We start from the raw sequence: 11,773 nt of genomic DNA on the forward strand, positions 1-11,773 counted from the left end.
AATCTTGCAGTTAATATAAAAAAGTACAGGTTAATGGATGCATATCTTTGATGCTCATCACAACCCATAGAGAAAATTCTAGACATAGAAGTTTTGTCAATAATAAAATCCAAAAATAATATATTAGAATCTTGAAGTAAAGTTACAAAATACATAAGAAAACAAACGCATTTTACCGCTTAGTTCGTTCATTGCAGTTGAAACATAGAAAACAATAATGATTGAGTAATTAGTAAACAAAATCAACAACAAAATAAAAATAAAAATTCTAATAAAAAATTCATACTTAGTTACTAATACATCATATCAATTAACTTGAGTAAAGAGATTCAACTTCGTAAAACAACTAGAAAACAATAATTATATAGTACAAAATTTAATAAATTCAACTAAAAACAACTAACACAGCAATAATTAGCAATTAAACAATTTAACAAATTAACAAGTTAGCAACATAGCAGCAAGATTTGAAAAACACAGCAACCAGGAGCAAATAAAAAATTTAAATAAATCCAGCAAGAAACAACTAACACAACACAAAAAAAGTGAAGGGGTACAATAAAACATTAAAACTATCATATTTAAAGTTATCAGATTAAAACTTAATAAAATCCTAAAGCTCAATTTGGTTTTTAGCTTAGAAATTTGGTACATTATTGGGTGAAGGGTTCAGAGGAAGAGAGAACAAACATACCTGAGCACGCAGATAGCGACAGAATGGAGTAGTATCTCTGACGGCGGCACGAACAGCCATGGCTCCCTCCGAGAACTACCCAAACAGCGGTGACGACAAGGGAGCAAAGGCGATGCGAGGTATGAACGGCGGCAACTCCTTTCCCTGGGCCACTGGGCTGCGTTCTCTTCTCCCTCTCTTCTTCAATGGCGATGCGACGGCGACACTGGACGATGACGACAACGATCTTGACGGCAGAAGCGACGTGCGATGATCCCTCCAGCAGCAGTGTGGATTGCGGTGGCCCCCCCTCTCTCTCTCTCTCTCGCGTTTGGCTCGACGACGTCCCTCTTACGTCTCCTCCATCTCCTTCTCGATTTTGACAACGACGACGGCGACGGCGACACCCAGCCCGCCGACGTCGTCACCTCCCTCTCTTTCGCTTTTCTTCCTTCCTCCCTTTCTTCCTTTCTTTCTTTCTAACTGTGGGTAAAGGGGTGAGAGAGTAAAAGTGAGTGGACAGGGTTACGAGGGTTAGTGAGTGATTTAAATTTTAGGGTTAGGCAGGGATGGACCCAAGCATACAAATGAGGGGGCACTTGCCCCATGATGTCTTTAATTTTTGTTTTAAAAGATATAGTTATATATAATATGTCCCACTTCAAATTTTAAATGACCCACTACAAATAAAATAAATTCAATTAGCTAAAGTTTTAAATTTATTTTTTTATTTTTTTTTATCATTTTGACTATTATTTAACCTAATCAAATTTAATTATTGTACCGTCAATTCTTTATTCTCTTAAACCCTCTTCTTATTTTTATATTTTCAACCTTCTTTTTCTATTCCTTGTCTAATGGTCATCTTCTCTTCATCAAAAAGTAAATTTTAAATTCTCCAATTTTTTTATATAGCTCTCCATGACTCTATGTATCTTTCAATTTCATTATTTTTCTTTTTGATATTTTCAATTGCAATTTTTAATTCAAACAATTATAGTTTAGGTATCAATCTAATATTTTATTTTTTTCGTGACTTTATATATTTTATTTTATTCTCGATTTATTCATCCTTATTACTTATTTTTTATCTTTTGTTCTATTATATGTACCTATGTTGCATATAAAATTTTAAAATGAACTGATTAATTTACTAATTTAGAATATATTTTTTATTTTTAAAAATAATGATAAAAAATATTTTAATTATAATATATAATTAAACAGATACATAAAATATTTTATCTAACATTATATCAAAATTAAATTAAAAAAATATAACAAATTTAATTATTTTAAAAAATAAAAAAATTATAAAAATTATGTTTTTATTATTTTATATAAACATACTTTTCATATAAAGATTTAATTTTTCTAGTATTTATATATAATTCTAATTTCAAATTATAAATACTAATGTATTATTATGCGCTAATATGCCAGTTAATTCAGTCTTTTATTATTAAATGTGTATAAAAAGATTAGTTAGGATAATAAGTTATCTATAATTTAATTAAAATATTTTAATTTTAAATTTTAGAAATAAAAAATATTTTTTATAAATTATATATAATAAATAGTATTTTAAGAATAAAAGTGTTCGCTAACTCTTTTTAATTTTTATATCTCCATATAATTAATAATATTTAAAAAAATTTATTTAATATATATATATTTTTGCCCCCACTCCTAAAATTTTCTAGGTCCGTCACTAGGGTTAGGGTTTAATAATTTTAATTAAATTAGGATATAGAGTAATTTAAAATTTGATTTAATTTTTTAAACATTATTTTAAAAATATTATTGAATTATCAATTTGTTCATTGATTTTCAATTAAGTATTATCATTTAAAATTTTAATATTTAAATTAAATTATATAAAATTTTTATTAATTTTTTATTATTAACTTACTAATTAGTTTTAAGTTTTAAATAACTTTTTAATTTAAAATTAATAGTATTCTACTTAATTTTTTATTTATAAAATTAAATTTAAAATTTTAATATTTAAAATAAATCATATAAAATTATCATTAGTTTTTAATTATTAAAATATTTAAAATTTAAATATATGAAATACTCAAATTATAAAAAATATATAATCATCTTAATTAATTTATATTAAAATGAACAAAATCTGATTTAATTACAAAAATATTCTTGAATAGTAATTAGAGTTAGAGTTAGGGTTAAAACTAAAGAAGTGTAGAAATTTTAATAAAATTAAAAAATAAAATAGTAATTGAAAATTAACCATAATTTACTTAAATTATTTTAAAAATATAATATTTATTTGTCAAATTATTAATTAGTTTTAAATTTTAAATAATTATGTAATTTAAAATTAATGGTATTCAACTTAATTTTTTATTTATAAAATTAGATTTAAAATTTTAATATTTAAAATAAATCATATAAAATTTTTAAATTTTAAATATATACAATATTTAAAATTATAAAAAAAATATAAAAATCTTAATTAATTCAAACTCAAATGATCAAAACTTGATTTAGTTTTAAAAAAAAATCACTCTAAAAAATTGTAACTATAAAAAATTGATTTGCATCTTTATATGCCTCTTCTTAACTTTATCGTTTTTTATTTATACTATTTGAGTTGTCTATGTATCTCAACAGCTTCCTTCTTAAGAATATATTATCTTTTTTTTAACTTTAACTAACAATTACCTTTCGTTGCTCACATGTTTAAACAACTTTAAAAGTCTTGTTTTTTAAGTATGTTTTAATATATATATATATATATAAGCAGGATTTAAACTTCTCTCTTCGTGAACATCTAGCAATTTCAGGAATGTCTAAAAAAGGTTGTTATAGTTATTAAAAAAAAGAAAACAGTAATAGTAAATTTTACCAAACCTCAAGATAAATAATTGTAATTTGCCCAAAAAATTAAGAAGAAATCGACAGAGAAGCGAAGCTATAGTCTATAGAATTTAATAATTTTATTTATTTTTAAAAGGCTCAATTGAATCACATAAACGAAAGAGTAACACAATGTTTAATTTCAAATTATTAAACAACAAAGCATACAAATTACAATAACAAAGAAATAGCGTTATTATTTATGGCTGTGCCCTTATTTTCCAAGCAAAGGTTTCAAGTATTCACCTACTAAACCATTGCCTTTTAATTTTCTTTCTGGTATTCATTTCTTGCAAACGATTCCCAATCCATAAGAAAACTTGGTGCAATCAAGTGTGTCCAATTCGGTAATCATTTTAGTAGAAGCATCTCTCTCAGCAGAGCTTTCTTGAGAGAACAAACAAGAAGCACAATCATGAGAAAGCAATGACGTTGTCTTGTAACTGTCTTCTCCGCCAACGACCGGCATCGCGACACCTGGCTTCGCCGGGTTCTCGAAATCCAGCCTGTAAGTCTTTCCAAGAACACCGTCAACTTTCGGGGACAAACTGAAGAATCTAAACTGAACTTCCAAGTGAGCAAAGCAATCATCATTAGGCACTTGATAGTTGTGAATTCTATCATCTTCCTTGGTTATCGGCACAACATTGACAAGAATCTCAGCAACATTCTCCAGTGTTACTATGACGTTGTTCTTGCTGGCTACTCTCTCGACTTTCACGTCTTTTGACGGCGAGTGCCACGTGGAAAGAGTGCCTTCGGTTAAAGCTATGGAGTCTCCGTTGTAGGTCAACATAAGGTGGTCAACGGTATCGGTCCATTGGGCCGCCTTGGTGGCTTCGACTGAGAAGGTTTGAGAGTTGAACAGGATGCCAAGAGCCTGGATCCAGGTGTAGTCGCGGGCTCTGCCGGCTGGCCTGTGTCCGATGAAGCGAGCATTGATTTGAAGGTTGGAATCAGAGATGAGACTGAAGTGCTGATTGCTCTTTCCATGGAAGTAGAACACTCTTCCATCTCCACCGATGAATCGAGGATCATAGCATCCTGATCCAGGTGCATTGCAGTTTGGTTTGCGCTCTGCAAATAACAAAAATGGATTTTTCATCGTCATCTTAATTTTCTGTTGCCAATACTTGCATTTTCGGCTTGAATAATATATAACAGAGATCTCATGCCCTAACGCTTTTTATCAATACTGCTCAATGAGAAATGCTAGATGAACCAGTCAAATTCAATTAATTTTTTTGTTTAAAAAAGAAGTGTAAATTTCGGTGCATATGTGTGGGTGATTTTTGTTGTGTTTTGGTAGATTAATTTAGTTCAACTTAGTTATTAAAATAATTTAATTACGTTACATTATTGTTAGCGAATATTTTATTTTATTATTTTTGATTAATAATTAATTATTAATAGTTAGAAGGGTAGGTTAAAAGTATATTGTTACATTATTAGATTAAAAGAAATAAATTAATAGTTAAAATAATAAATTTTATTAATTCTCTAATATATCATTTTTCTTATTATTATACTATTAAAATTTAAAAATTAGATTTTAAGTTTTAGATTGTAATTTTTAATATTTATAGTTAATCAAATATAAACTAAAAATAAATTTTATCAGTGATGTGTTATTTTATGTAAAATATTCATATTGGTTATCATTAAATCTTGTTGGGACTAGTTCTCTTGTTTTTTAGTATTAAATTAAAGTAGAATTATATTAAGAAAATAAAAATAAAAATCCTTCTTAATTATTTGTTAAATATTCTTGTCTCCTAGCCTTTATCTAACATTATTCTTTTTTATTTTTTATATTTCTTTTAAAAAAGAAAACAACTAATCATAGTTACAGAAGTAGATTTTTTTGTGGCCAAGTTAAGGCAAGGGTGGTTGAATGTAATACCCTTTCTATTCAAAATAATTCTTATATATTTCATTAATAGACATAAACTAAACAATAAAATAATCTTGTTAATACAAAATAAAAGAATAAATTATTATTTCTATCAATAAAAATTTAGGATGTGAACGATTAATTAAAAATGAATAAAATTAGTTTTGCGCCTGTGAAAGATATGAATAAATTATCAATTTTATCATAAAATTTTTGAATATTCACAAATCTATTTACTTATGAATAAAATTAATTTCTCAATATTTTTATCACATAAAAGTCATTTTTTTATACCAATTAGAGATAATTTTGTTTATTTGTGTGTAAATTTTTTAATATTCTAAATTTTCATTAATAGAATTGGCAGTTTAGTTTAAAATAAAACAGATAAATGAATTATCCCTACTTAATATTATGTTTGTTGTTAATTAATTAACACAATGTTATATTCCACTAATTCTATTCATTAATTACAATTAATTTAAGGATGGTATCAAAATAAAAAACAAATACTACTTTAATATTTCAAAATATTAAAATATTTTTTTAGAGTAATACTTTTAAACATTAAAATAAAAAAAAACCTTTATGATAATTTTAAAATAAAGAAAGTAATATATGTGAATACGAATTTATTTAGAGAAAATATTCAATTTGATTCCAAAACTTACACGTGAGTTTTAATTTAGAACCTAAAGTGTTAGAAGGCCAGCACATTTTATGATTTGTAACCATTAATTAGCCATTATTAGTATTTTTAATGGTATGAGACTATATCTATTACACACTCTTTTCAAAATGGTTAAATGCTGGTTAGATTTTAATAAAAATGTTGACTGCTAATACTTTCTCAAGTTTTAATTGTCTCTATTTAGTCACTAAACTTTGCGAACGTGACTCATGTTAGTCCTTAAAAATAATTTTCGACCCAACAGACCTTATAAAACACTAACATGAATAAATGGATGCCACACTGGATTATGTAAAACAACGTTGTTTTAGTTTTGACGTTAAAATAATCCAAAAACAACATCGTAAGTGATGTTTATTGAAACTTTTCCTCTCAAAAGAAGTGATATAACATCATGTTTACGTTATTTAGGCGCCAAAATTAAAACTGGATCATTTTACAAGTTTCAGCATGGCATCTATCAATAATACATGTCAATACTCTATTAACATTTGTGTGCCAAAAATTGTCTTATGGACTAATATAAATCACATTTATAAAATTTAGAGATTAAATAAAATCAATTAAAATCTCAAAAACTAAATTAAAATTCAATGTGTAAGTTCAAGAATTAAAGTGAATATCAACTATATTTATGATAAATAAAAAGCTCACATTATTAAATCCGATATAAAACTTAGAAGGATGAAAATACTATCTTCCTTTTAAAATAAGTATTTGGTTTTAAAATTATATGTGGTTCCAATAAGAAAGACATTAAAAAAGTTAAGTAAATAATATTATTAATGTTTTCATAAAAAATCATGTTAAATAAATAAGAGAGAATAAATAAATAATTTTGTACAATTAATTTTATTTATCTAAACATAAGATATTCAAACCAGGGGCGGAGCTACATACAGAGAAAGAGGGGCAGTGGCCCCTCTTAATTTTAATTTTTTACATGTAAATTATATATAAATTTCAGTTTAGCCCCCTTAAAATTTTGTTTAGTCTTATTTTATTGTGTAAATATTTTTGGCCCCCTCTAATATTTTATCTAGTTCCACTCCTGATTCAAACCTTCTCTTAAATTCATATGATAGTTATAGATATAATTGAAATAAAATATTATTTGTATATAAAAAATTGTTATTAAATTAATTATTATATATTTATGTATAAATATATATTTTTTAAATTTATTTTTAATATATATTTTATATAAATAATTTATTTGATAATTAATTTTTAATGTGCAGTTAGCATAATTGTAAGCCAGTGTTTATGCAATTTAACAAAGGAGGAGGTAATCATTATTATTAATAAGATTGTCTTTGGCACATGAGATGCCAGGGCTTATGCAATTTAGGAAAGGAGGAGATAATATATAATTATTATTAATAAGGTTGTCTTAGGCACATGAGTGGAAAGACGGCGTGCTAAAAGTTTTCGTTAAATCATCTAAATTTTCAAAAATGAATTTGACATGTATATTGATATGAAAAATTACAAGACAACTAATTTTTAATTAGTTGATATTAATTAATTTTAATATTTAAATTTATAATTTAAAATTTAGAATTTAGAATTTAGAATTTATAATAAATAAAATAATTTTTAAAAAATTAATTGATATTGATCGAAAAAAATTTGTTTCCTACCATTACTCTACGGATATATATCTATTTTTTAACCCAAAAAATTAAAGGTTAAAAATTACAAAAACGGTACAATAACATTGAGAATAAAAAGTTAATAACTTACGTCTACAAACAGCATTGCATGTGGGTTTGTCGCAATCAATTTGACAAACCTTAGCCTTGGGATCATTCGATTCACTGCTTGGGCACTCTTCTGGGCACCTTATATATTTTCCATTGCAACGCCCTGCATAACAATTCTTATAATAATATGCATTTGTCTCCACCAAACTTGAAACAAACACTAGCAAAATGATTAGGAAAGAACTACTTCTGGTGATTTCCATACTTAAATTCTCGTATAGAAATCAAGTAGAGTTATTATCAGAGTTAATTGATGTAGCAACTCAATGTTTCCCCTGCTATTTATAGAAGTAATTAAGGTCCACAAATAATACACTAATATGTCTATACATGTTGCTTAGTTATTGCAAAAGGTGGCTTCTTGAATCTTGTTTTCAAATCAAATTGGACGATGGTAGCGCAAAGTTAAAGTATGAACATGGGTTTTCGCTGATTGCATGCATAAACAACATTATTTTATATATCAAGAAAGGATTCACACAATTTATTCATGTTATGGAAGGGTACAGAGTACGTAAATGCTGTGAATTAATGGATGCCTTCATGATGAAAATAGTTGGAGATAATAAAGGCATGCTTAATGGATGGGTATACCTATAACAAGAACTCATCAACCATTATCAAGGAAGAAATATTATTAACTAATAATAATCATTATAAGAAACGGTGAGAAGATAAACAATATACAAATAAAGAAATATTAATAGACTAATACTTTCTAACGATTGAAAAAAAAGGACTAATACTTTCCATCAATATTAGCTAATATACTTATTAGGTTGTATTTAATTATATATTTTTATATTATTAAAATTTAAAAATAAAAAAAATTGAAAAAAATATTGTGTTCACGACTCTAATATAAATATGATTGTTTTAGAAAAAACTGAGATTGAGAAATAGAAATTAAATTGAGTTTTTATATTATATATTTAACGTAAAGTTTATAGAAAGATTTATGTCTTAATATATTATTTAATTTAAAATAAATATAAATACTGAAAAATAAAATAACTTAAATATCTTTATTAAAATTACTTAAATAACCTTTGCAAACTCTTATTCAATCTTCAAGTCAAAGAACCTTAGAAAATTAATGAAAACGTGAACAAGAATCAGACTTCAACAATCACGTACTTGAATCTCATGTTCTCTTTAGAAGCTTTAAGTCCAGGCTTTGAGACCATGAGAGCGTAGCTGTGTGTGAGAACTAGGGCTGGCAATTCATATCCTACCCGGGGGTACTCAACTCGATCCAATCCGTTCGGATAGGGTATGCTACTCTATCCGCTGCGGGTAGGGTAGAATACGGTCCGGGTATTTCTGCGGGTAGGCTAGGGTACGGATTTAGGGTGTACCCTACCCTATCCTACCCGCACCTCATATACAACACATATTTTTTAAAAATTAGGTTTATAGTGAAAGAAGTGAGAGTTAAACCCACAACTTCTCTTATGTAATGACTTACAATAAGTGAACAACCACTAAACTAGTTAGTTAATTTAGTAATTTAGAGCATTAGTTTTTTATTTTATATGTTATTAATATGTATACAATTCAAAATGATTGAATTTTATATTTACTTCAAAAAAATTTGATATTTCTGCGGGTAGGGTAGGGTAGGGTAGGGTTTAGAATTTTATGGTGCGGGTAGGGTTAGGGTTAAGAGATTCTCAACCCGCGGGTAGGGTAGGGTAGAATTTTAATAAAATTTTCAACCCGCGGGTAGGGTTAGGGTAAGGTCTACCCTACCCATTGCCAGCCCTAATGAGAACCAAAGTTACTCGAGAATTGGATCGGTCAATAAATTAGTGAAATTGTTAGTTTATTAATTCTATAGTTCGATTGAGTTTCAACTGGAATTCGATTAATTTAATTAAATATTAAATAAAATTATTAAAATTTAATATATAATTTTAAATATTTAAATTTAATAAATTTTAATCTAATAAAATTTAAAATTTTACAATTTTATATAATAATTTGTCTATAATTTATTAATAAAAAAAATCCATAAATAACTTTAAATATCAAAATTTATAACTAATTAAAATAGATCAAAACACATGTAAATAATAAATACAAAATATTCTACCACTAAAACAAATAACATTGACAAACAAGTTTTCAAGTAAACAAAGACGCTAACTATAAAAAATCATAATTATAATTAAGTGCTTCAAATACAATCAACAAAAATTGTTCCATCAATAAAATTAACTGGATCAAAAAATAAAAAAACTAGCAATAAGTTCAATATTATTAACTCATCAGAATAACATTGGAAAAAAATAACAACTCAGAATAATAAAAAAATTCAATTAGTATCAAATTTCTCAGAAAAATCTCTCAAAAAATTCGACACTTTCATATTGTTAAACACCTTAAACCCATCTTATTTCACTTTAACTTACCAATTAATTAGAATTTATAATTTAATAATCAAAACTAACTAATAATAACCACTGAATTTGTAAATAGAATCACAGTGTTAACTACTAAATTTACAAATAAAAAAAACTATGAAATCAAACTGCAGTAACAAATTAAAAATAGAACAAAAATATAATTTAAAACTTACAAAAATAAAATTACAAAAACTTATTAATTCATATAATTAACACTAAAAAGCAAAAAAAAACTCTAAAGGAGAAGAACTAGGAAATCAAAAGACAACAATTAACCCAGAAAAATAACAATCAATAATCAACATAATTAAATCCAAAAAATAGTAATTAACTCCCAAAAATGAAACTGAAGCAATGTAGGGATGGAGGCTTACAAACTCAAAATAAGCAGAAATTAATAAACTTAGAATAAAAAATTAGAAAAACCAAATAAAAGTACAAAACAAGCAAAATTAAATTGAAGACGGCGACAGAAGAGGGGAAGTAAGCTCGGGCACAGATGGGATCAAAGACAGAGGCTTGACGCACACGCACACACGCACAGTTAACAAGATTTTATGTCACATATTCCAATTAGCCCAGATACATGATGGAATCTGTGATGCACTCTCAAGCTATAGCTCAACACTATCCTGTCAGGGACTCGCATGAACTCATGTAGAATAAGGGTCATACGTCAGTTCCACCCCAAATTCATAAGGATGAAAAACAAAAATGTATCATAGAATATAATCAAATATCCATTAAAGTAGAAAAGTAATTGTATCAATCCATTGGAATAGTAGAGCTCCTAACCTTAACCTAGGAGGTTTAGTTGCTCATAATTTACAGAAAATAAAAAGGTATAGAATGTCAAAAGGTTGGAAGAAGATAGCTCTCCTTCCGGAGGCGTGCCTAATTCCTAAGTGATCTCCTATTTAAATAGGAGATGCTAACTTTAAAGATGTTAACTTAAAATTAAAAAGTACAATAGGAAAACTAAACAAGCTAAAGAGTGCTAAAATCCACTTCTGAGCCCACTTGGTAAGTGTTTGGGCTGAGTTTAGCGTCCAACTTGAGGGAGTGGGCGTTGAACATCTACTAGGGAGTGTCCACACTGCTTCCTTGCTCCCTTGGTGGCGTTGAATGCCAGTTTGGGCATTCAACTTGGGAGGTTGGTCCTTCTTGGGCATCGAACGCCAGAAAGGAGGTAGTTTGAGAAGTCCTCTCCAAAGAAAAGTATAGACCATTATATATTACTGGAAAGCTCTAAAAGTTAGATTTCCAACTCTTTTGATAACGCATCAATTGGACTTCTATAGCTCAAGATATGCTTGTTGGAGTGCAAGGAGATCAGGATTTGACAGCATCTGTTGTCCTTTCTTTGCCTCTGAATCAGACTTTTTCAAAACTTGCCAATTCAACTAGAAATTACCTGAAATCATAAGAAAAACAAAAAACTCAAAGTAGCATCTAAAA

General features: G+C 27.1%; 1 protein-coding gene across 1 annotated transcript; it reads right to left on the bottom strand.

Annotated features, from left to right (window-relative positions):
• Positions 1 to 3,659: 3,659 nt before the first annotated feature.
• On the bottom strand, positions 3,660 to 8,142 carry LOC107621856 (uncharacterized). Its single transcript, XM_016323841.3, has 2 exons — positions 7,888 to 8,142; positions 3,660 to 4,633 (listed from the first exon to the last, which is right to left on the bottom strand). The coding sequence occupies exons 1-2, from the start codon at positions 8,108 to 8,110 to the stop codon at positions 3,840 to 3,842; spliced, it is 1,017 nt and encodes a 338-aa protein (XP_016179327.1). The 5' UTR covers positions 8,111 to 8,142; the 3' UTR covers positions 3,660 to 3,839.
• Positions 8,143 to 11,773: the final 3,631 nt, after the last annotated feature.

The sequence above is a fragment of the Arachis ipaensis genome, chromosome B10 (assembly GCF_059453495.1).
Source record: "Arachis ipaensis isolate K30076 ecotype BB chromosome B10, ASM5945349v1, whole genome shotgun sequence".
NCBI lineage: Eukaryota > Viridiplantae > Streptophyta > Magnoliopsida > Fabales > Fabaceae > Arachis > Arachis ipaensis.